Source organism: Coregonus clupeaformis, chromosome 16 (genome assembly GCF_020615455.1).
Source record: "Coregonus clupeaformis isolate EN_2021a chromosome 16, ASM2061545v1, whole genome shotgun sequence".
NCBI lineage: Eukaryota > Metazoa > Chordata > Actinopteri > Salmoniformes > Salmonidae > Coregonus > Coregonus clupeaformis.
The window spans coordinates 20,659,101-20,685,471 of record NC_059207.1 but is presented as its reverse complement, the minus strand read 5'-3'; the positions used below and the strand labels follow the sequence as shown (position 1 = coordinate 20,685,471).

Below are 26,371 nucleotides of genomic sequence, written 5' to 3'. Positions count from 1 at the left end.
GTGTTGGTCACGTGGCTACCACACTGTAAAGAGTGTGCAGCGAACATGCAGCAGATACTGTGTGAGAGCGAAGTCTTGCATCTCGCTCATCTCAATATCTGCGGTTCGTGGTGACGTCATTTTGCTGAGTCCACCTTTTAAAAATGGTCAAAAATAATAAAAAATTGCTTCTTAGCAAAGAGCAATTTGGCTAGGACCGTCTGAGAGTGGTCTGGGAGTGGGTAGGTGAAAACTGAAAATGAGCTGTTATTGGCAGAGAGGTTTGGAACTCTCTTTCTTATTGGTCTATTAACTAATTTACCGCCCGGTGTTACACCAGGTAGGCCAAAACTCCATCCCACCAAAGCAAGCTGACATCTCAGGCACTCTTTTCAAACAGCTCTTACACTGAAAGGGCATTATCATAAGTTTCACAAGTTCACAGTATTATTCCAACCTCATAGTGTGGAAATATAAATAAAACAGGAAAATCATGTTTTTGACTGCAATGGGCCTTTAAATCCAACAGGTATAATACATTATTATTTGTTATGAGCCCCTTTATAATGTTTTGTATTAATCATCTGATATTATATGACCAATTTCTATGTTTCAACTGATAACAATAATGCACTAATAATGCACTAATAATGCACTGCTAATGCACTAATAATGCACTAATAATGCACTAATAATGCACTAATAACCCAGAAGATGATACTATGCATCAGCGTAGCCATTTTTTATATATATATATATATATATATATATATATATATATATATATATATATATATATATTGTTTTGTTTTCCGTGAAGGCTATGTTTTCGGATAAACTTTACTGAAACTTCCTTCCTGTTAGGTACATCACTTCCATTGAGACAGGAAACCAACCAGTGACGGACATCTTCCATTTCATTGTTTATGACGGTGAAAACAATCGCCTTGACAACCAGATGTGTACCATCACCATCACCTCCAAGCAGAGACAGCCTCCAGTGGTCACTGTCCGCAGTGGCATCAAGGTACACACACCTCCCACAGCTCAGCTTGCCTAGAGACAGTTGCTATGGAGCAGAGATCGATGGTCGGCAGCATATGAAGCAACACTAGGCAACACATCTGATGCAACGCTCAGTCGACTAGTGTCAAACGCTGCGTGTGTGTGTTTTGTGTGTGTGTGCGTGCGTGTTTGTATGAGTGTGTTTGTGTGTGTGTGTGTGTGTGTGTGTATGTGTGTGTGTGTGTGGTATATGTGTGAGTGTCTAACACCAGGGCTGTATAACATGACTAATAACAGTCAGTTGTCACCACTACCCGATGCCATGGACATCGTGATTTGAAGGAGTCTTGCAATTTGACTGGTAATGGAATGGGGATTTCGGTTCTACTCATTCTAATTCTATGGAATGTGGTCTATATTCAGAATCATACAGCTAGCACTCCATAACGCTGACAGGCATGATCAGATGTGCTACATGCAGACTTGAAATATAATAGAAATAGGCTTGGGGTGGACGTTGCCCTTATAGGCAAAGATCTAGGATCAGCGTTACATTATGAAATCCTAACTGTAAAGATTAGAGTGGAAAGGACTAAACTGACTTCAAATCAGTAGCTATTTAGGGGCTACTTCATACTACACCTAGAAGCACTCTCACCCAATGTGACATGTTATGCAAGTGTCTATGTTGTGTATTTCTAGGTCCAGGGAGGAGGACGAGTCCAGCTGTCAACCAATCACATCAATGTATCAGATCTGGACACACCCAACAAGGACCTGCTGGTTTGGATGATCAGCGTACCCAAATATGGCTTCATTGAGAACACGAGAGGAAGTGGTGTGTGTGTGTGGGAGCGAGGGAGCGAGGGAGCGAGGGAGGGAAGAGAGAGAGATGAAAGAGAGAGAGATGAAAGAGAGAGAGAGCGATTAATTCAGTTGAATAATCTATCTATCCCATAAAGGGAAATTGCCCTAGGCAAAGCAATGTAAATATAAACAGAGGTACATGAATACACCCGCAATAACACCCGCAACAAACAGAGGTACATTTCGCAACACCTGTGACCAATAAAATTTGATTTGACACTACAAATAATCATAGAGACATGAAACACAACTGATGAAAGTGGAGGGAAGCCTGCAAATAAAGTAGTTTAAAGTGAGAGAGGTTAGATAGGCTGAAGGACTGACTGGTCTGTTGACGTATTTCTACATGGTGTCATCAGTCTTAGATGTTTCTGATCTAACCCTGGTTAGTACACTATATACACTATAGATACACTATACTATATACACAAAATATACACACACTAGATATACACTATATACACACTATATACATTTTAGTCATTTAGCAGACGCTCTTATCCAGAGCGACTTACAGTTAGTGAATACATATATATATTTTTTTATACTGGCCCCCCCGTGGGAATCGAACCCACAACCCTGGCGTTGCAAACGCCATGCTCTATCAACTGAGCTACATCCCTGCCGGCCATTCCCTCCCCTACCCTGGACGACGCTGGGCCAATTGTGCGCCGCCCATGAGTCTCCCGGTCGCGGCCGGCTGCGACAGAGCCTGGATATACACACTAGATACACACTAGATATACACTATAAACATTTTACATTTACATTTTAGTCATTTAGCAGACGCTCTTATCCAGGGCGACTTACAGGAGCAATTAGGGTTAAGTGCCTTGCTCAAGGGCACATCGACAGATTTTCACCTTGTCGGCTCGGGGATTAGAACCAGCGACCTTTCGGTTACTGGCACAACGCTCTTAACCACTAAGCTACCTGCCACTACAGATACACTATATATACAGCAGTATGGGGACACCCCTTCAGACACTAGATATACACTATATATACAGCAGTATGGGGACACCCCTTCAGACACTAGATATACACTATATATACAGCAGTATGGGGACACCCCTTCATACACTACATATACACTATATATACAGCAGCATGGGGACACCCCTTCAGACACTAGATATACACTATATATACAGCAGTATGGGGACACCCCTTCAGACACTAGATATACACTATATATACAGCAGTATGGGGACACCCCTTCATACACTACATATACACTATATATACAGCAGTATGGGGACACCCCTTCATACACTACATATACACTATATACTGTGGCTTGCGAAAGTATTCACCGCCCTTGGCATTTTTCCTATTTTGTTGCCTTACAACCTGGAATTAAAATGTATTTTTGGGGGGTTTGTATCATTTGATTTACACAACATGCCTACCACTTTGAAGATGCAAAATATTTTTTCTTGTGAAACAAAAAAACAAAACTTGAGCGTCCATAACTATTCACCCCTGAGTGGTGTTGGGTTTGCGCCAGACATAGCGTTTTCCTTGATGGCCAACAAGCTCAATTTTAGTATCATCTGACCAGAGTACCTTCTTCCATTGCTTGGGGAGTCTCCCACATGCCTTTTGGCGAACACCAAACGTTTGCTTATTTTTTTCTTTAAGCAATGGCAATTTTTTCTGGCCACTCTTTCGTAAAACCCAGCTCTGTGGAGTGTAACGGTGCTCCGTGGGATGTTCAAAGTTTCGGATATTTTTTTATAACCCAAACCTGATCTGTACTTCTCCACAATTTTGTCCCTGACCTGTTTGGAGAGCTCCTTGGTCTTCATGGTGCCGTTTGCTTGGTGGTGCCCCTTGCTTAGTGGTGTTGCAGACTCTGGGGCCTTTCAGAACAGGTGTATATATATTGAGATCATGTGACAGATCATGTGACACTTAGATTGCAGACAGGTGGACTTTATTTAACTAATTATGTGAAGGTAATTGGTCGCACCAGATCTTATTTAGGGGCTTCATAGCAAATGGGGTGAATCCATATGCACACACCACTTTTCCGTTATTTATTTTTTAGATTTTTTAAAAATAAGTTATTTTTTTCATTTCACTTCACCAATTTTGACTATTTTGTGTATGTCCATTACATGAAATCCAAATAAAAATCTATTTAAATTACAGGTTGTAATACAACAAAATAGGAAAAATGCCAAGGGGGATGAATACTTTTGCAAGGCACTGTATACACTATATATACAGCAGTATGTGGACACCCCTTCATACACTATATATACAGCAGTATGTGGACACCCCTTCATACACTATATATACAGCAGTATGTGGACACCCCTTCATACACTATATATACAGCAGTATGTGGACACCCCTTCATACACTATATACAGTGGGGGAAAAAAGTATTTAGTCAGCCACCAATTGTGCAAGTTCTCCCACTTAAAAAGATGAGAGAGGCCTGTAATTTTCATCATAGGTACACGTCAACTATGACAGACAAATTGAGAAAAAATAATCCAGAAAATCACATTGTAGGATTTTTAATGAATTTATTTGCAAATTATGGTGGAAAATAAGTATTTGGTCACCTACAAACAAGCAAGATTTCTGGCTCTCACAGACCTGTAACTTCTTCTTTAAGAGGCTCCTCTGTCCTCCACTCGTTACCTGTATTAATGGCACCTGTTTGAACTTGTTATCAGTATAAAAGACACCTGTCCACAACCTCAAACAGTCACACTCCAAACTCCACTATGGCCAAGACCAAAGAGCTGTCAAAGGACACCAGAAACAAAATTGTAGACCTGCACCAGGCTGGGAAGACTGAATCTGCAATAGGTAAGCAGCTTGGTTTGAAGAAATCAACTGTGGGAGCAATTATTAGGAAATGGAAGACATACAAGACCACTGATAATCTCCCTCGATCTGGGGCTCCACGCAAGATCTCACCCCGTGGGGTCAAAATTATCACAAGAACGGTGAGCAAAAATCCCAGAACCACACGGGGGGACCTAGTGAATGACCTGCAGAGAGCTGGGACCAAAGTAACAAAGCCTACCATCAGTAACACACTACGCCGCCAGGGACTCAAATCCTGCAGTGCAAGACGTGTCCCCCTGCTTAAGCCAGTACATGTCCAGGCCCGTCTGAAGTTTGCTAGAGTGCATTTGGATGATCCAGAAGAGGATTGGGAGAATGTCATATGGTCAGATGAAACCAAAATAGAACTTTTTTGGTAAAAACTCAACTCGTCGTGTTTGGAGGACAAAGAATGCTGAGTTGCATCCAAAGAACACCATACCTACTGTGAAGCATGGGGGTGGAAACATCATGCTTTGGGGCTGTTTTTCTGCAAAGGGACCAGGACGACTGATCCGTGTAAAGGAAAGAATGAATGGGGCCATGTATCGTGAGATTTTGAGTGAAAACCTCCTTCCATCAGCAAGGGCATTGAAGATGAAATGTGGCTGGGTCTTTCAGCATGACAATGATCCCAAACACACCGCCCGGGCAACGAAGGAGTGGCTTCGTAAGAAGCATTTCAAGGTCCTGGAGTGGCCTAGCCAGTCTCCAGATCTCAACCACATAGAAAATCTTTGGAGGGAGTTGAAAGTCCGTGTTGCCCAGCGACAGCCCCAAAACATCACTGCTCTAGAGGAGATCTGCATGGAGGAATGGGCCAAAATACCAGCAACAGTGTGTGAAAACCTTGTGAAGACTTACAGAAAACGTTTGACCTGTGTCATTGCCAACAAAGGGTATATAACAAAGTATTGAGAAACTTTTGTTTAATGACCAAATACTTATTTTCCACCATAATTTGCAAATAATTCATTAAAAATCCTACAATGTGATTTTCTGGATTTTTTTCCCTCATTTTGTCTGTCATAGTTGACGTGTACCTATGATGAAAATTACAGGCCTCTCTCATCTTTTTAAGTGGGAGAACTTGCACAATTGGTGGCTGTCTAAATACTTTTTTTCCCCACTGTATACAGCAGTATGTGGACACCCCTTCATACACTATATATACAGCAGTATGTGGACACCCCTTCATACACTATATATACAGCAGTATGTGGACACCCCTTCATACACTATATATACATTATATATACAGCAGTATGGGGACACCCCTTCATACACTATATATACAGCAGTATGTTGACACCACTTCATACACTATATATACAGTGGGGGAAAAAAGTATTTAGTCAGCCACCAATTGTGCAAGTTCTCGCACTTAAAAAGATGAGAGAGGCCTGTAATTTTCATCATAGGTACACGTCAACTATGACAGACAAATTGAGAAAAAAATTCCAGAAAATCACATTGTAGGATTTTTAATGAATTTATTTGCAAATTATGGTGGAAAATAAGTATTTGGTCACCTACAAACAAGCAAGAATTCTGGCTCTCACAGACCTGTAACTTCTTCTTTAAGAGGCTCCTCTGTCCTCCACTCGTTACCTGTATTAATGGCACCTGTTTGAACTTGTTATCAGTATAAAAGACACCTGTCCACAACCTCAAACAGTCACACTCCAAACTCCACTATGGCCAAGACTATTATTATTATTATTATTATTATTACATTTACATTTTAGTCATTTAGTAGACGCTCTTATCCAGAGCGACTTACAGGAGCAATTAGGGTTAAGTGCCTTGCTCAAGGGCACATTAACGTCATTTAGCAGACGCTCTTAGCCAGAGCGACTCACAAATTGGTGCGTTCACCCTATAGCCAGTGGGATAACCACTTTACAATTTGGGGGGGGGGGGGTTAGAAGGATTACTTTATCCTATCCCAGGTATTCCTTAAAGAGGTGGGGTTTCAAATGTCTCCGGAAGGTGGTGAGTGACTCCGCTGTCCTGGCGTCGTGAGGGAGCTTGTTCCACCATTGGGGTGCCAGAGCAGCGAACAGTTTTGACTGGGCTGAGCGGGAGCTATGCTTCCGCAGAGGAAGGAGCCAGCAGGCCAGAGGTGGATGAACGCAATGCCCTCGTTTGGGTGTAGGGACTGATCAGAGCCTGAAGGTACAGAGGTGCCGTTCCCCTCACTGCTCCATAGGCAAGCACCATGGTCTTGTAGCGGATGCGAAGCTTCAACTGGAAGCCAGTGGAGTGTGCGGAGGAGGGGGTGACGTGAGAGAACTTGGGAAGGTTGAACACCAGACGGGCTGCGGCATTCTGGATGAGTTGTAGGGGTTTAATGGCACAGGCAGGGAGGCCAGCCAACAGCGAGTTGCAGTAGTCCAGACGGGAGATGACAAGTGCCTGGATTAGGACCTGTGCCGCTTCCTGTGTAAGGCAGGGTCGTACTCTCCGAATGTTGTAGAGCATGAACCTGCAGGAGCGGGTCACCGCCTTGATGTTGGCGGAGAACGACAGGGTGTTGTCCAGGGTCACGCCTAGGCTCTTCGCACTCTGGGAGGAGGACACAGCGGAGTTGTCAACCGTGATGGCGAGATCATGGAACGGGCAGTCCTTCCCCGGGAGGAAGAGCAGCTCCGTCTTGCCAGGGTTCAGCTTGAGGTGGTGATCCGTCATCCATACTGATATGTCTGCCAGACATGCAGAGATGCGGTTCGCCACCTGGTTATCAGAAGGGGGAAAGGAGAAGATTAGTTGTGTATCGTCAGCGTAGCAATGATATGAAAGGCCATGTGAGGATATGACAGAGCCAAGTGACTTGGTGTATAGGGAGAAAAGGAGAGGGCCTGGAACTGAGCCCTGGGGGACACCAGTGGTGAGAGCACGTGGTGCGGAGACAGCTTCTCGCCACGCCACTTGGTAGGAGCGACCGGTCAGGTAGGACGCAATCCAGGAGTGAGCCGCGCCGGAGATGCCCAGCTCGGAGAGGGTGGAGAGGGAGGATCTGATGGTTCACAGTATCAAAGGCAGCAGACAGGTCTAGAAGGACAAGAGCAGAGGAGAGAGAGGTTAGCTTTAGCAGTGCGGAGAGTCTCCGTGACACAGAGAAGAGCAGTCTCAGTTGAATGACCAGTCCTGAAACCTGATTGGTTTGGATCAAGAAGGTCAGTCTGAGAGAGATAGCAAGAGAGTTGGCTAAAGACGGCACGCTCAATAGTTTTGGAAAGAAAAGAAAGAAGGGATACTGGTCTGTAGTTGTTGACATCAGTGGGGTCGAGTGTTGGTTTTTGAGAAGGGGAGCAACTCTCGCTCTCTTGAAGACGGAAGGGACATGGCCAGCGGTCAAGGATGAGTTGATCAGCGAGGTGAGGTAGGGGAGAAGGTCACCGGAGATGGTCTGGAGAAGGGAGGAGGGGATGGGGTCAAGCGGGCAGGTTGTTGGGCGGCCTGCAGTCACAAGTCGCAGGATTTTATCTGGAGAGAGAGGGGAGAAGAAGTCAAAGCATAGGGTAGGGCAGTGTGAGCAGGACCAGCAGTGTCATTAGACTTAACAAACGAGGATCGGATGTCGTCAACCTTCTTTTCAAAGTGGTTGACGAAGTCATCCACAGAGAGAGAGGAGGGGGGAGGAGGATTCAGGAGGGAGGAAAATGTGGCAAAGAGCTTCCCTAGGGTTAGAGGCAGATGCTTGGAATTTAGAGTGGTAGAAGGTGGCCTTAGCAGCAGAAACAGATGAAGAAAATGTAGAGAGGAGGGAGTGAAAAGATGCCAGGTCGGCAGGGAGTTTAGTTTTCTTCCATTTCCGCTCCGCTGCCCGGAGCTCTGTTCTGTGAGCTCGCAATGAGTCATCAAGCCACGGAGCTGGAGGGGAGGACCGAGCCGGCCGGGAGGATAGGGGACACAGAGAGTCAAAGGATGCAGAAAGGGAGGAGAGGAGGGTTGAGGAGGCAGAATCAGGAGATTGGAGGGAGAAGGATTGAGCAGAGGGAAGAGATGATAGGATGGAAGAGGAGAGAGTAGTGGGAGAGAGAGAGCGAAGGTTGCGGCGGCGCATTACCATCTGTGTAGGGGCAGAGTGAGTAGTGTGGGAGGAGAGCGAGAGAGAAAAGGAAACAAAGTAGTGGTCGGAGACATGGAGGGGAGTTGCAGTGAGATTAGTAGAGGAGCAGCATCTAGTGAAGATGAGGTCAAGCGTATTGCCTGCCTTGTGAGTAGGGGGACGGTGAGAGGGTGAGGTCAAAAGAGGAGAGGAGTGGAAAGAAGGAGGCAGAGAGAAATGAGTCAAATGTGGACATAGGGAGGTTGAAATCCCCCAAAAACTGTGAGGGTGAGCCATCCTCAGGGAAGGAACTTATCAAGGCGTCAAGCTCATTGATGAACTCTCCAAGGGAACCTGGAGGGCGATAGATGACAAGGATATTAAGCTTAAATGGGCTAGTGACTGTGACAGCATGGAATTCAAATGAGGAGATAGACAGATGGGTTAGGGGAAAATTGAGAATGTCCACTTGGGAGAGATGAGGATTCCTGTACCACCACCCCTCTGACCAGATGCTCTCGGGGTATGCGAGAACACATGGTCAGACGAGGAGAGAGCAGTAGGAGTAGCAGTGTTTTCAGTGGTGATCCATGTTTCCGTCAGCGCCAGGAAGTCGAGGGACTGGAGGTTGGCATAGGCTGGGATGAAGTCAGCTTTGTTGGCAGCAGAACGGCAGTTCCAGAGGCTGCCTGCGACCTGGAACTCCACGTGGGTGGTGCGTGCAGGGACCACCAGGTTAGAGAGGCAGCAGCCACGCGGTGTGGTGCGTTTGTGTAGCCTGTGCAGAGAGGAGAGAACAGGGATAGGCAGAGGCATAGTTGACAGGCTGTAGCAAATGGCTACAAAAATGTAGAGGAGATCGGAATGAAATGAGCTAAGCATCTGGGAGCAGAGAGAGCAGGGCCTCCCTCACCAAAAACTTCTACCTCAGAAACTAAAATTGTTTCACTGAACCACCCGAACAAAAACTCTCCCAACTTCCACCTTTAGAAATCAGAATTGTTGTGAACCACAGCGGTTCAATGTTTAAAGGAATAGACTCAACCCACTTTATTCAACTATGAGACCATAGCTAACTAGCAAGCTAGCATCCAATAACAATAACACACCGTATAGCACCAACACTTGGTCACAACAAACCACCAATAGTGTGATAACACACTAAACAGATCATTCGTGTCTGTGTCAAGTTCCTTTCATGACGCAGCAATGATTAGACGTTGGCTAGCTAGGACAAGTATATTGTATTTAGCTACTACCGTACAGTTAGCTAGTCGTGTTGGGTAGCTAGCAATGGCCACTGTGTTGACTTTGTTTGAAGAACGGCTAGCTAGCTAGCTTCGTGCTACACCCGGCACACAATGGCTATTGTGTTGACTCTGACTCTGTTCGAGAAAAACGGCTAGGTAGCACGCTTCGTGCTACAGCCGGCACTTATTATTATTATTAAGACCAAAGAGCTGTCAAAGGACACCAGAAACAAAATTGTAGACCTGCACCAGGCTGGGAAGACTGAATCTGCAATAGGTAAGCAGCTTGGTTTGAAGAAATCAACTGTGGGAGCAATTATTAGGAAATGGAAGACATACAAGACCACTGATAATCTCCCTCGATCTGGGGCTCCACGCAAGATCTCACCCCGTGGGGTCAAAATGATCACAAGAACGGTGAGCAAAAATCCCAGAACCACACGGGGGGGACCTAGTGAATGACCTGCAGAGAGCTGGGACCAAAGTAACAAAGCTTACCATCAGTAACACACTACGCCGCCGGGGGACTCCAAATCCTGCAGTGCCAGACGTGTCCCCCTGCTTAAGCCAGTACAGGTCCAGGCCCGTCTGAAGTTTGCTAGAGTGCATTTGGATGATCCAGAAGAGGATTGGGAGAATGTCATATGGTCAGATGAAGCCAAAATATAACTTTTTGGTAAAAACTCAACTCGTCGTGTTTGGAGGACAAAGAATGCTGAGTTGCATCCAAAGAACACCATACCTACTGTGAAGCATGGGAGTGGAAACATCATGCTTTGGGGCTGTTTTTCTGCAAAGGGACCAGGACGACTGATCCGTGTAAAGGAAAGAATAAATGGGGCCATGTATCGTGAGATTTTGAGTGAAAACCTCCTTCCATCAGCAAGGGCATTGAAGATGAAACGTGGCTGGGTCTTTCAGCATGACAATGATCCCAAACACACCGCCCGGGCAACGAAGGAGTGGCTTCGTAAGATGCATTTCAAGGTCCTGGAGTGGCCTAGCCAGTCTCCAGATCTCAACCCCATAGAAAATCTTTGAGTTGAAAGTCCGTGTTGCCCAGCGACAGCCCCAAAACATCATTGCTCTAGAGGAGATCTGCATGGAGGAATGGGCCAAAATACCAGCAACAGTGTGTGAAAACCTTGTGAAGACTTACAGAAAATGTTTGACCTGTGTCATTGCCAACAAAGGGTATATAACAAAGTATTGAGAAACTTTTGTTATTGACCAAATACTTATTTTCCACCATAATTTGCAAATAAATTAATTAAAAATCCTACAATGTGATTTTCTGCATTTTCTTTTCTCATTTTGTCTGTCATAGTTGACGTGTACCTATGATAAAAATTACAGGCCTCTCTCATCTTTTTAAGTGGGAGAACTTGCACAATTGGTGGCTGACTAAATACTTTTTTCCTCCACTGTACAAAAGTATGGGGACACCCCTTCAAATTTTGGATTCGGCTAGTTCAGCCACCCCTGTTGCTGACAGGTGTATAAAATCGAGCACACAGCAATGCAATCTCCATAGACAAACGTTGGCAGTAGAATGGCCTTACTGAAGAGCTCAGTGACTTTCAACGTGGCACCGTCATAGGATGCCACCTTTCCAACAAGTCATTTTGTAATGAATCACGCTTCACCCATCTGGCAGTCCAACAGACTAATCTAGGTTTGGCGGATGCCAGTAGAACGCTACTTGCCCGAATGCATAGTGCCAACTGTAAAGTTTGGTGGAGGAGGAATAATGGCCTGGGGCTGTTTTTCATGGTTCGGGCTAGGCCCCTTAGTTCCAATGACATTCTAGATGATTCTGTGCTTCCAACTTTGTGGCAACTGTTTGGGGAAGGCCCTGTCCTGTTTCAGCATGGCAATGCCCCCGTGCACAAAGCAAGGTCCATACAGAAATGGTTTGTTGAGATCGGTGTGGAAGAACTTGACTGGCCTGCACAGAGCCCTGACCTCAACCCCATCGAATACCTTTGGGATGAATTGGAACGCCGACTGTGAGCCAGGCCTAATCGCCCAACATCAGTGCCCGACTTCACTAATGCTTTTATGGCTGAATGGAAGCAAGTCCCCACAGCAATGTTCCAACATCTAGTGGAAAGCCTTCCCAGAAGAGTGGAGGCTGTTATAGCAGCAAAGAGGGGACCAACTCCATATTCATCCCATGATTTTGGAACGAGATATTCGACGAGCAAGTGTCCACATACTTTTGGTCATGTAGTGTATCTCGGTTGTAGTTTGTGAGATCTCACTTCCCATTCTGGTCTCGTCCTCTGTCTCCCAGTGGGCTCGATGGGCGGTTCAAATACCCGCATCATCAGTCCAGAGGTTCCCTTCTCTGTGGATGACCTGACGACTGACCACATCTTCTACGTTCAGAACGTCCAGAACACTGACCATCACTACCAGGACACCTTCTCTTTCTACATCAGTGATGGGTCCAGTCAGACAGAGGCCTTCAATGTCTATATAGACATAAAGGTAAATAATACTATACTACTACTACTACTACTACTACTACTACTACTACATTTATACATTTTAGTCATTTTGCAGACGCTCATATGCAGAGCGACTTACAGTTAGTGAGTTCATAAATGTTTCATACTACTACTACGGTTTGAGAGTTGGGGCTAAAGAAATGTAATTCATAGACGGAGCTATGGATGCTGGGACTCATAGTCCATGAGATCAGCATAACTGCTTTACTCAATATTTTGAAGCTGTTTGTTTACAAATATTAGGTTATTCATAGTAATAAACGACAACAATTAACCCCATTACAAAGTTCACAAAGAAAACTTTCAGTCAAGATTAATGGATTTTCTTGTGCTGTGATAACGACATCAAGCTTGTATTTTCCCACAACGCAATCCCAACCACCATAAAAATGGTATCAATTGGTCTGCTAGGGCATTGAGGTGAATTGATGATCCTGACAGAGCTGTGTGTATGTGTGTGCGCGTGTGTGCGCGTGTTTGTGTGTGGTTACGCTCTCCTCTTTGCTTGTGTGTGTGTGTGTGTGTGTGTGTGTGTGTGTGTGTGTGTGTGTCAGCAGAGTAAAGGGGAGACGGTGCCGGTGGTGTCAGTGAACAGGGTCCAGGTGGAGGAGAACTCAGGAGTGGTCATCACTAACTCTTCTCTCAACGTCCTGGACCAAGACACACCAGACAGTGACATCATCATCACCGTCACCAAGCAACCTGCCTACGGTACGGACACACACACACACACGCGGAGACAAACACGGACGCATGCGAGCACACAAACACGCACCCACACACATGAGACTGGACATACACACACACACACACACACACATAGAGAAATAAAGCGCGCTTGACCTCTAATCTCCCTCCATCCCTCCATCCCTCCATCCCTCCCTCTAACTCTCTCTCCATCCCTCCATCCCTCCCTCTAACTCTCCCTCCATCCCTCCCTCTAACTCTCTCTCCATCCCTCCCTCTAACTCTCTCTCCATCCCTACCTCTAACTCTCCCTCCATCTCTCCATCCCTCCCTCTAACTCTCTCTCCATCTCTCCATCCCTCCCTCTAACTCTCCCTCCATCTCTCCATCCCTACCTCTAACTCTCCCTCCATCCCTCCTCCATCCCTCCCTCTAACTCTCTCTCCATCCCTCCCTCTAACTCTCCCTCCATCCCTACCTCTAACTCTCTCTCCATCTCTCCATCCCTACCTCTAACTCTCCTCCTCCCTACCTCTAACTCTCTCTCCATCCCTCCATCCCTACCTCTAACTCTCTCTCCATCCCTCCATCCCTACCTCTAACTCTCTCTCTCCCTCCCCCTCTAACTCTCTCTCCATCCCTCCCTCTAACTCTCCCTCCATCCCTCCTCTAACTCTCTCTCCATCCCTCCCTCTAACTCTCTCTCCATCCCCCCTCCTCTAACTCTCTCTCCTCCCTCCATCCCTCCCTCTAACTCTCTCTCCATCCCTCCCTCCCTCTCTCTCCCTCTCCCTCCATCCCTCCCTCTACCTCTCCCTCCATCTCTCCATCCCTACCTCTAACTCTCTCTCCATCCCTCCCTCTAACTCTCTCTCCATCCCTCCCTCTAACTCTCTCTCCATCCCTCCCTCTAACTCTCTCTCCATCCCTCCCTCTAACTCTCCCTCCATCCCTACCTCTAACTCTCTCTCCATCCCTCCCTCTAACTCTCTCTCCATCCCTCCCTCTAACTCTCTCTCCATCCCTCCATCCCTCCTCTAACTCTCCACTCCACTCCCTCCATCCCTCCCTCTAACTCTCCCTCCATCCCTCCCTCTAACTCTCCCTCCATCCCTCCCTCTAACTCTCCCTCCATCCCTCCCTCTAACTCTCCCTCCATCCCTCCCTCTAACTCTCCCTCCATCCCTACCTCTAACTCTCTCTCCATCCCTCCCTCTAACTCTCCCTCCGTCCCTCCCTCTAACTCTCTCTCCATCTCTCCATCCCTCCCTCTAACTCTCCCTCCATCTCTCCATCCCTACCTCTAACTCTCCCTCCATCCCTCCCTCTAACTCTCCCTCCATCCCTCCCTCTAACTCTCTCTCCATCCCTCCCTCTAACTCCTCTCCATCCCTACTCTAACTCTCCCTCCATCTCTCCATCCCTACCTCTAACTCTCCCTCCGTCCCTACCTCTAACTCTCTCTCCATCCCTCCATCCCTACCTCTAACTCTCTCTCCATCCCTCCATCCCTACCTCTAACTCTCTCTCCATCCCTCCCTCTAACTCTCCCTCCATCCCTCCCTCTAACTCTCTCTCCATCCCTCCCTCTAACTCTCTCTCCATCCCTACCTCTAACTCTCCCTCCATCTCTCCATCCCTACCTCTAACTCTCCCTCCGTCCCTACCTCTAACTCTCTCTCCATCCCTCCATCCCTACCTCTAACTCTCTCTCCATCCCTCCATCCCTCCCTCTAACTCTCTCTCCATCCCTCCCTCTAACTCTCCCTCCGTCCCTCCCTCTAACTCTCTCTCCATCCCTCCCTCTAACTCTCTCTCCATCCCTACCTCTAACTCTCCCTCCATCCCTCCCTCTAACTCTCCCTCCATCCCTCCCTCTAACTCTCTCTCCATCCCTACCTCTAACTCTCCCTCCATCCCTCCCTCTAACTCTCCCTCCATCCCTACCTCTAACTCTCTCTCCATCCCTCCCTCTAACTCTCCCTCCGTCCCTCCCTCTAACTCTCTCTCCATCTCTCCATCCCTCCCTCTAACTCTCCCTCCATCTCTCCATCCCTACCTCTAACTCTCCCTCCATCCCTCCCTCTAACTCTCCCTCCATCCCTCCCTCTAACTCTCTCTCCATCCCTCCCTCTAACTCTCTCTCCATCCCTACCTCTAACTCTCCCTCCATCTCTCCATCCCTACCTCTAACTCTCCCTCCGTCCCTACCTCTAACTCTCTCTCCATCCCTCCATCCCTACCTCTAACTCTCTCTCCATCCCTCCATCCCTCCCTCTAACTCTCTCTCCATCCCTCCCTCTAACTCTCCCTCCGTCCCTCCCTCTACCTCTCCCTCCATCTCTCCATCCCTACCTCTAACTCTCTCTCCATCCCTCCCTCTAACTCTCTCTCCATCCCTCCCTCTAACTCTCTCTCCATCCCTCCCTCTAACTCTCCCTCCATCCCTCCCTCTAACTCTCTCTCCATCCCTCCCTCTAACTCTCTCTCCATCCCTCCCTCTAACTCTCCCTCCATCCCTCCCTCTAACTCTCCCTCCATCCCTACCTCTAACTCTCTCTCCATCCCTCCCTCTAACTCTCCCTCCGTCCCTCCCTCTAACTCTCCCTCCGTCCCTCCCTCTAACTCTCCCTCCGTCCCTCCCTCTAACTCTCCCTCCGTCCCTCCCTCTAACTCTCCCTCCGTCCCTCCCTCTAACTCTCCCTCCATCCCTACCTCTAACTCTCTCTCCATCCCTCCCTCTAACTCTCTCTCCATCCCTCCCTCTAACTCTCCTCTCCCTCCCTCTAACTCTCCCTCCATCCCTCCCTCTAACTCTCTCTTCCCACCTCTAACTCTCCCTCCATCCCTCCCTCTAACTCTCCCTCCATCCCTCCCTCTAACTCTCCCTCCATCCCTACCTCTAACTCTCTCTCTCCATCCCTCCCTCTAACTCTCCCTCCGTCCCTCCCTCTAACTCTCCCTCCATCCCTCCCTCTAACTCTCTCTCCATCCCTCCCTCTAACTCTCCCTCCATCCCTCCCTCTAACTCTCCCTCCGTCCCTCCCTCCTAACTCTCTCTCCATCTCTCCATCCCTCCCTCTAACTCTCCCTCCATCCCTACCTCTAACTCTCCCTCCATCCCTACCTCTAACTCTCTCTCCATCCCTCCCTCTAACTCTCCCTCCATCCCTCCCTCTAACTCTCCCTCCATCCCTACCTCTAACTCTCTCTCCATCCCTCCCTCTAACTCTCCCTCCATCCCTCCCTCTAACTCTCTCTCCATCCCTCCCTCTAACTCTCCCTCCATCCCTCCCTCTAACTCTCTCTCCATCCCTCCCTCTAACTCTCCCTCCATCCCTCCCTCTAACTCTCTCTCCATCCCTCCCTCTAACTCTCTCTCCATCCCTCTCCCCTCCACCTCATCCCTCTACTCTCCCTCCATCCCTCCCTCACTCTCTCTCCATCCCTCCCTCTAACTCTCCCTCCATCCCTCCCTCTAACTCTCCCTCCATCCCTCCCTCTAACTCTCCCTCCATCCCTCCCTCTAACTCTCCCTCCGTCCCTCCCTCTAACTCTCTCTCCATCTCTCCATCCCTCCCTCTAACTCTCCCTCCATCCCTCCCTCTAACTCTCCCTCCATCCCTCCCTCTAACTCTCCCTCCATCCCTACCTCTAACTCTCTCTCCATCCCGACCTCTAACTCTCTCTCCATCCCTCCCTCTAACTCTCCCTCCATCCCTCCCTCTAACTCTCTCCCTATCCCTCCCTCTAACTCTCCCTCCATCCCTCCATCTAACTCTCTCTCCATCCCTCCCTCTAACTCTCCCTCCATCCCTACCTCTAACTCTCTCTCCATCCCTCCCTCTAACTCTCTCTCCATCCCTCCCTCTAACTCTCCCTCCGTCCCTCCCTCTAACTCTCTCTCCATCCCTCCCTCTAACTCTCCCTCCATCCCTCCCTCTAACTCTCCCTCCATCCCTCCCTCTAACTCTCCCTCCGTCCCTCCCTCTAACTCTCTCTCCATCTCTCCATCCCTCCCTCTAACTCTCCCTCCATCCCTCCCTCTAACTCTCCCTCCATCCCTCCCTCTAACTCTCTCTCCGTCCCTCCCTCTAACTCTCTCTCCATCTCTCCATCCCTCCCTCTAACTCTCCCTCCATCCCTCCCTCTAACTCTCCCTCCATCCCTCCCTCTAACTCTCTCTCCATCCCTCCCTCTAACTCTCCCTCCGTCCCTCCCTCTAACTCTCTCTCCATCTCTCCATCCCTCCCTCTAACTCTCCCTCCATCCCTCCCTCTAACTCTCCCTCCATCCCTCCCTCTAACTCTCTCTCCATCCCTCCCTCTAACTCTCTCTCCATCCCTCCCTCTAACTCTCCCTCCATCCCTCCCTCTAACTCTCTCTCCATCCCTCCCTCTAACTCTCCCTCCATCCCTCCCTCTAACTCTCTCCCATCCCTCCCTCTCTCTCTCTCTCCATCCTCCCTCTAACTCTCCCTCCATCCCTACCTCTAACTCTCTCTCCATCCCTCCCTCTAACTCCTCCCTCTCTCCCTCTAACTCTCCCTCCATCCCTCCCTCTAACTCTCCCTCCATCCCTCCCTCAGTCCCTCCCTCTAACTCTCCTCTCCATCCCTCCATCCCTCCCTCTAACTCTCTCTCCATCCCTCCCTCTAACTCTCTCTCCATCCCTCCCTCTACTCCTCCTCCCTCCATCCTCCCTCTAACTCTCTCTCCATCCCTCCCTCTAACTCTCTCTCCATCCTCCCTCTAGCTCTCTCTCCATCCCTCCCTCTAACTCTCCTTCCATCCCTCCCTCTAACTCTCCCTCCATCCCTACCTCTAACTCTCTCCCATCCCTCCCTCTAACTCTCCCTCCATCCTCCCTCCCTAACTCTCCTCCTCTCCCTCTAGCTCTCTCTCCATCCCTCCATCCCTCCCTCTACTCTCTCTCCATCCCCTCCCTCTAGCTCTCCCTCCATCCCTCCCTCTAACTCTCCTCCATCCCTCCCTCTAACTCTCTCTCCATCCCTCCCTCTAACTCTCTCTCCATCCCTCCATCCCTCCCTCTAACTCTCTCCATCCCTCCATCCCTCCCTCTAACTCTCTCTCCATCCTCATCCCTCCCTCTAACTCTCCCTCCATCCCTCCCTCTAACTCTCCCTCCATCCACTCCCTCACTCTCTCTCCTCCCTCCATCCCTCCCTCTAACTCTCTCTCCATCCCTCCATCCCTCCCTCTAACTCTCTCTCCATCCCTCCATCCCTCCCTCTAACTCTCTCTCCATCCCTCCATCCCTCCCTCTAACTCTCCCTCCATCCCTCCCTCTAACTCTCCCTCCATCCCTCCCTCTAACTCTCTCTCTCCATCCCTCCCTCTAACTCTCCCTCCATCCCTCCCTCTAACTCTCTCTCCATCCCTCCCTCTAACTCTCCCTTCATCCCTCCCTCTAACTCTCTCTCCATCCCTCCACCTCCCTCCCTAACTCTCCCTCCATCCTCCTACTCTCTCTCCATCCCTCCATCCCTCCCTCTAACTCTCCCTCCATCCTCTCTCACTCTCTCTCCCATCCCTCCCTCTACACTCTCTCTCCATCCCTCCCCTAATCTCCCTCCGTCCCTCCCTCTAACTCTCCTCCATCCCTCCATCCCTCCCTCTAACTCTCCCTCCATCCCTCCCTCTAACTCTCTCTCCATCTCTCCATCCCTCCCTCTAACTCTCTCTATCCTCCTCCCTCAACTCTCCCTCCATCCCTCCCTCTAACTCTCTCTCCATCCCTCCCTCTAACTCTCCCTCCATCCCTTACCTCTAACTCTCCCTCCATCCTCCCTCTAACTCTCCCTCCATCCCTCCCTCTAACTCTCTCCCATCCCTCCCTCAATCTCCCCTCCATCCCTCCCTCTAACTCTCTCTCCATCCCTCCCTCTAACTCTCCTTCATCCCTCCCTCTATCTCTCATCCTCCATCCCTCCCTCCTAACTCCTCCATCCCTCCTCTAACTCTCTCTCCTTCCTCCCATCCCTCCCTCTAACTCTCCCTCCATCCCTCCCTCTCTCTCTCTCCATCCCTCCCTCTAACTCTCTCTCCATCCCTCCCTCTAACTCTCCCTCCATCCCTCCCTCTCACTCTCCCTCCATCCCTCCTCTACTCTCCCTCCATCCCTCCCTCTAACTCTCCTCTCTCTCCATCCCTCCCTCTAACTCTCCCTCCATCCCTCCCTCTAACTCTCCCTCCATCCCTCCCTCTAACTCTCCCTCCATCCCTCCCTCCTAACTCTCCCTCCATCCCTCCCTCTAACTCTCCCTCCATCCCTCCTCTAACTCTCCCCTCCATCCCTCCCTCTAACTCTCCCTCCATCCCTCCCTCTAACTCTCTCCCTCCATCCCTCCTCCCTCTAACTCTCCCTCCATCCCTCTAACTCTCCCTCCATCCCTCCTAACTCTCCCTCCATCCCTCCCTCTAACTCTCTCTCCATCCCTCCCTCTAACTCTCCCTCCACCCTACCTCTACTCTCCTTCCATCCCTCCCTCTAACTCTCCCTCCATCCCTCCCTCTAACTCTCCTCTCCATCCTCCTCTCTAACTCTCCCTCCATCCCTCCCTCTAACTCTCTCTCCATCCCTCCCTCTAACTCTCCCTCCATCCCTCCCTCTAACTCTCTCCCTCATCCCTCCCTCTAACTCTCCCTCCATCCCTCCCTCTAACTCTCTCTCCATCCCTCCCTCTAACTCTCTCTCCATCCCTCCCTCCCTCCCTCTAACTCTCTCCCTCCATCCCTCCCTCTAACTCTCCCTCCATCCCTCCCTCATTCTCTCCATCCCTCCCTCTAACTCTCCCTCCATCCCTCCCTCTAACTCTCCCTCCATCCCTCCCTCTAACTCTCCTCCTCCATCCCTCCCTCTAACTCTCCCTCCATCCCTCCCTCTAACTCTCTCTCCCTTCTCTCCATCCCTCCCTCTAACTCTCCCTCCATCCCTCCCTCTAACTCTCCCTCCATCCTCCCTCTAACTCTCCCTCCATCCCTCCCTCCTAACTCTCTCTCTCCTCCCTCTAACTCTCCCTCCATCCCTCCCTCTAACTCTCCCTCCATCCCTCCCTCACTCTCCCTCCATCCCTCCCTCTAACTCTCTCTCTCCATCCCTCCCTCTAACTCTCTCTCCATCCCTCCATCCCTCCCTCTAACTCTCCCTCCATCCCTCCCTCTAACTCTCCCTCCATCCCTCCCTCTAACTCTCTCTCCATCCCTCCCTCTAACTCTCCCTCCATCCCTCCCTCTAACTCTCTCTCCATCCTCCATCCACTCCCTCTAACTCTCCCTCCATCCCTCCCTCTAACTCTCCCTCCATCCCTCCCTCTAACTCTCCCTCCATCCCTCCTCCTCTCCCTCCTCTCTAACTCTCTCTCCATCCCTCCCTCTAACTCTCCCTCCATCCCTCCCTCTAACTCTCTCTCCATCCCTCCCTCTAACTCTCTCTCCATCCTCCCTCTAACTCTCCCTCCATCCCTCCCTCTAACTCTCTCTCCATCCCTCCCTCTAACTCTCTCTCCGTCCCTCCTCTAACTCTCTCTCCTCCCTCACTCTCCTCCATCTCCTAACTCTCCTCCATCCCTCCTCTACTCTCCCTCCATCCCTCCCTCTAGCTCTCTCTCCATCCCTCCTCTAACTCTCCCTCCATCCCTCCCTCTAACTCTCCCTCCTCCCTCCCTCTAACTCTCTCTCCATCCCTCTCCCTCCCTCTAACTCTCTCTCCATCCCTCCCTCTAACTCTCCCTCCATCCTCCTCTAACTCTCTCTCCATCCCTCCCTCTAACTCTCCCTCCATCCACTCCCTCTAACTCTCCCTCCATCCCTCCCTCTACTCTCTCTCCATCCCTCCCTCTAACTCTCCCTCCATCCCTACCCTCTAACTCTCCCTCCATCCCTCCCTCTACTCTCCCCTCCATCCCTCCCTCTAACTCTCCCTCCATCCTCCCTCTCTCTCTCTCCATCCCTCCCTCCTAACTCTCCCTCCATCCCTCCCTCTACTCTCTCTCATCCCTCTCTCCCCCTCCATCCCTCCCTCTAACTCTCTCTCCATCCCTCCCTCTAACTCTCTCTCCATCCCTCCCTCTAACTCTCTCTCCATCCCTCCCTCTAACTCTCTCTCCATCCCTCCATCCCTACCTCTAACTCTCTCTCCATCCCTCCATCCCTCCCTCTAACTCTCTCTCCATCCCTCCCTCTAACTCTCCCTCCATCCCTCCCTCTAACTCTCCCTCCATCCCTCCCTCTAACTCTCCCTCCTCCCTCCCTCTAACTCTCCCTCCGTCCCTCCCTCTAACTCTCTCTCCATCCCTCTACTCTTCTTCTCTCCATCCCTCCCTCTAACTCTCCCTCCATCCCTCCCTCTAACTCTCCCTCCATCCCTCCCTCTAACTCTCCCTCCTCCCTCCCTCTAACTCTCTCTCCATCCCTCCCTCTAACTCTCCCTCCATCCCTCCCTCTAACTCTCCCTCCATCCCTCCCTCTAACTCTCCCTCCTTCCCTCCCTCTAACTCTCTCTCCATCCCTCCCTCTAACTCTCTCTCCATCTCTCCATCCCTCCCTCTAACTCTCCCTCCGTCCCTCCCTCTAACTCTCCCTCCATCCCTCCCTCTAACTCTCTCTCCATCCCTCCCTCTAACTCTCCCTCCATCCCTCCCTCTAACTCTCCCTCCGTCCCTCCCTCTAACTCTCTCTCCATCTCTCCATCCCTCCCTCTAACTCTCCCTCCATCCCTCCCTCTAACTCTCCCTCCATCCCTCCCTCTAACTCTCCCTCCATCCCTACCTCTAACTCTCTCTCCATCCCGACCTCTAACTCTCTCTCCATCCCTCCCTCTAACTCTCCCTCCATCCCTCCCTCTAACTCTCTCTCCATCCCTACCTCTAACTCCCTCTCCATCCCTACCTCTAACTCTCCCTCCATCCCTCCCTCTAACTCTCTCTCCATCCCTCCCTCTAACTCTCTCTCCATCCCTCCCTCTAACTCTCTCTCCATCCCTCCCTCTAACTCTCTCTCCATCCCTCCCTCTAACTCTCTCTCCATCCCTCCCTCTAACTCTCCCTCCATCCCTCCCTCTAACTCTCCCTCCATCCCTACCTCTAACTCTCTCTCCATCCCTCCCTCTAACTCTCCCTCCATCCCTCCCTCTAACTCTCCCTCCGTCCCTCCCTCTAACTCTCTCTCCATCCCTCCATCCCTCCCTCTAACTCTCTCTCCATCCCTCCCTCTAACTCTCCCTCCATCCCTCCCTCTAACTCTCCCTCCATCCCTACCTCTAACTCTCTCTCCATCCCGACCTCTAACTCTCTCTCCATCCCTCCCTCTAACTCTCCCTCCATCCCTCCCTCTAACTCTCTCCCTATCCCTCCCTCTAACTCTCCCTCCATCCCTCCCTCTAACTCTCTCTCCATCCCTCCCTCTAACTCTCCCTCCCCCCCCTACCTCTAACTCTCTCTCCATCCCTCCCTCTAACTCTCCCTCCATCCCTCCCTCTAACTCTCCCTCCATCCCTCCATCCCTCCCTCTAACTCTCCCTCCATCCCTCCCTCTAACTCTCTCTCCATCTCTCCATCCCTCCCTCTAACTCTCCCTCCATCCCTCCCTCTAACTCTCCCTCCATCCCTCCCTCTAACTCTCTCTCCATCCCTCCATCCCTCCCTCTAACTCTCTCTCCATCCCTCCATCCCCCTCCTACTCTCTCTCCATCCCTCCATCCTCTAGCTCTCCCTCCATCCCTCCTCTAACTCTCCCTCCATCCCTCCCTCTAACTCTCTCTCCATCCCTCCATCCCTCCCTCTAACTCTCTCTCCATCCCTCCATCCCTCCCTCTAACTCTCTCTCCATCCCTCCATCCCTCCCTCTAACTCTCTCTCCATCCCTCCATCCCTCCCTCTAACTCTCCCTCCATCCCTCCCTCTAACTCTCCCTCCATCCCTCCCTCTAACTCTCTCTCCTCCCTCCCTCTAACTCTCCCTCCGTCCCTCCCTCTAACTCTCTCTCCATCCCTCCCTCTAACTCTCCCTTCATCCCTCCCTCTAACTCTCTCTCCATCCCTCCATCCCTCCCTCTAACTCTCCCTCCATCCCTCCCTCTAACTCTCTCTCCATCCCTCCATCCCTCCCTCTAACTCTCCCTCCATCCCTCCCTCTAACTCTCTCTCCATCCCTCCCTCTAACTCTCTCTCCATCCCTCCCTCTAACTCTCCCTCCATCCCTCCCTCTAACTCTCCCTCCATCCCTCCATCCTCCCTCCTAACTCTCCCTCCATCCCTCCCTCTAACTCTCCCTCCATCCCTCCCTCCTAACTCTCTCTCCATCCCTCCCTCCTAACTCTCCCTCCATCCCTACCTCTAACTCTCCCTCCATCCCTCCCTCTAACTCTCCCTCCATCCCTACCTCTAACTCTCCCTCCATCCCTCCCTCTAACTCTCCCTCCATCCCTCCCTCTAACTCTCCCTCCATCCCTCCCTCTAACTCTCCCTCCGTCCCTCCCTCTAACTCTCTCTCCATCCCTCCCTCTAACTCTCCCTCCATCCCTACCTCTAACTCTCCCTCCATCCCTCCCTCTAACTCTCCCTCCATCCCTCCCTCTAACTCTCCCTCCATCCCTCCCTCTAACTCTCCCTCCATCCCTACCTCTAACTCTCCCTCCATCCCTCCCTCTAACTCTCCCTCCATCCCTCCCTCTAACTCTCCCTCCATCCCTACCTCTAACTCTCCCTCCATCCCTCCCTCTAACTCTCCCTCCATCCCTCCCTCTAACTCTCCCTCCATCCCTCCCTCTAACTCTCCCTCCATCCCTCCCTCTAACTCTCCCTCCATCCCTCCCTCTAACTCTCTCTCCATCCCTCCCTCTAACTCTCCCTCCATCCCTACCTCTAACTCTCCCTCCATCCCTCCCTCTAACTCTCCCTCCATCCCTCCCTCTACCTCTCCCTCCATCCCTCCCTCTAACTCTCCCTCCATCCCTCCCTCTAACTCTCCCTCCATCCCTCCCTCTAACTCTCCCTCCATCCCTCCCTCTAACTCTCCCTCCATCCCTCCCTCTAACTCTCCCTCCATCCCTCCCTCTAACTCTCTCTCCATCCCTCCCTCTAACTCTCTCTCCATCCCTCCCTCTAACTCTCCCTCCATCCCTCCCTCTAACTCTCCCTCCATCCCTCCCTCTAACTCTCTCTCCATCCCTACCTCTAACTCTCTCTCCATCCCTACCTCTAACTCTCTCTCCATCCCTACCTCTAACTCTCCCTCCATCCCTCCCTCCATCCCTCCATCCCTCCCTCTAACTCTCTCTCCATCCCTCCCTCTAACTCTCCCTCCATCCCTCCCTCTAACTCTCTCTCCATCCCTACCTCTAACTCTCTCTGTAATGTCAGGTCCCTGCACCGACCCATTCCTCACAAACTGCAGGCAGTAAAAGCAACATAAACCCTCCCATAAAGCCCTGTCACACCTTCTAAAACTAAAACTATAGAGGCTATAGAGGCCCAGTCCTCTTTACTGTCTCCTCCCCTGTCTGTCTGCATGTCTCCTCCCCTGTCTGCCTGCCTGCCTGTCTCCTCCCCTGTCTGTCTGCCTGCCTGCCTGTCTCCTTCCCCTGTCTGCCTGCCTGTCTCCTTCCCCTGTCTGCCTGCCTGTCTCCTCCCCTGTCTGTGTGCCTGCCTGCCTGCCAGACAGCCTCTGCTAAACAACATTGCCCAGCGCAAAACACATCCTTCATTGACACACACACACAGGTACGCATGCCCCTGACTCAAGTTACCAGGATTCAAGGGTTTTCTACTTAGATGTATTATTTATATATCTACTCTGTTTCTCCCTTTCTTCTGCTAAATAAATCAAACCTACATATCATTATTATCATTCTGTTCAGGCAAGCTGTAACCCCACAAACTCAAACTATGCCACAATGCTCCTGTTTTCAGGCAAGCTGCGTAGACGCCAGTTCTACTCCCAGCCTCTGGAGAACGGTAGGGTCCTGTCTCAGGGCTCCACATTCACCTACCAGGTAGGGATGAGTTCAACACAAAGTATCCAGAATCAATTACTTGATGAGTGCTAGGGCCGATTAGACATTGATTAATCAAATAATTGTTTTTTATTTTGTTACATAAATAGGTGAATAAAGCTGAGTTAACGATCCGGATGCCCTCGATCGACTAATCAATTAATCAATTTCAATCCTACTACCAGGACGTGTTGGACCTGCTGCTGGTGTACGCCCCTGACGCGGCCAGCGGGGGCAGTGACGAGCTAGCCTTCTCCCTGACCGACGGCATCCACACCAGCACCGGACGGCTCACCTTCACCATGGACGTCAGGAAGACTGAAGGACCGAGGATGACAGTTAACAGAGGCCTGCAGCTGGCCGCAGGTATGGGGAGGGCTAGAGGAGAAGAGAGGTGGTCTCTGACATGCCTGTTGTTTGAGAGGGGGATGTTAAGGAGGCTTGAATGATGGGGCAACATTTTGATTTCCGCCTAAATAGACAAATGTAATAATTTTTCATGAGATGGCCATACACAGTAACTGGTAATGTTGCATCGTTTTAGAAAGGTCTGGAACTCATCTTTCTGGTAACAATAGTTATAAATTGCTAAGGTGTACTCACTTTTGAGGACACAGGCTCAAATACATAGTACAAATATTATGAAAATATGAGAAATATTATTTCTAAATATAGAAATAAATCAAATTATAAACAGTACTATAAGATTTCACATGTCTTACAACTGTAAAATAGATATGATCATACTTATTGACAGAACAATATTGGCACTGTTTCATATATTACTGACGACAGATCATTTTCTCCTAAATGTCCACTGAGCGTCACAGAGATACCATTTAAATGTTTGCAGACTCGTTAAAACTTCAGCATGATGCGATTTTGGTAATCTGTGAACAAGAAAAAGTGGTCTTCTTTAAATTTTATGAAATGTTTTTCGTATTCTTTCATGTTGAGAGCTCTAAATCCGGCTGAGAATATCATAGCAAGATGGAACCACAGTGGCTGGACTCACTACATATGCTGTCTCCCAGGCTGGGCTGTCTCACTTGGAGGAAGAGAAAATCGATTATTCGTCTGAATAGGACAGAAAATGTGGAAACAGAGAGCCGCAGATGGGGATTTTTTGGCACTATACGTCACAGGACCGTACAG

General features: G+C 50.0%; 1 protein-coding gene across 1 annotated transcript in view; it reads left to right on the top strand.

Moving 5' to 3' along the window:
* Positions 1 to 26,371, top strand: part of LOC121584279 (extracellular matrix organizing protein FRAS1-like) — a 272,736-nt gene that overhangs the window by 158,721 nt on the left and 87,644 nt on the right. The window contains exons 31-36 of the mRNA XM_045225959.1: positions 844 to 1,006; positions 1,687 to 1,822; positions 12,302 to 12,498; positions 13,076 to 13,229; positions 25,134 to 25,216; positions 25,402 to 25,582. Coding sequence (XP_045081894.1) covers positions 844 to 1,006; positions 1,687 to 1,822; positions 12,302 to 12,498; positions 13,076 to 13,229; positions 25,134 to 25,216; positions 25,402 to 25,582 — 914 coding nt within the window. The remainder of the gene's footprint in view (positions 1 to 843; positions 1,007 to 1,686; positions 1,823 to 12,301; positions 12,499 to 13,075; positions 13,230 to 25,133; positions 25,217 to 25,401; positions 25,583 to 26,371) is intronic.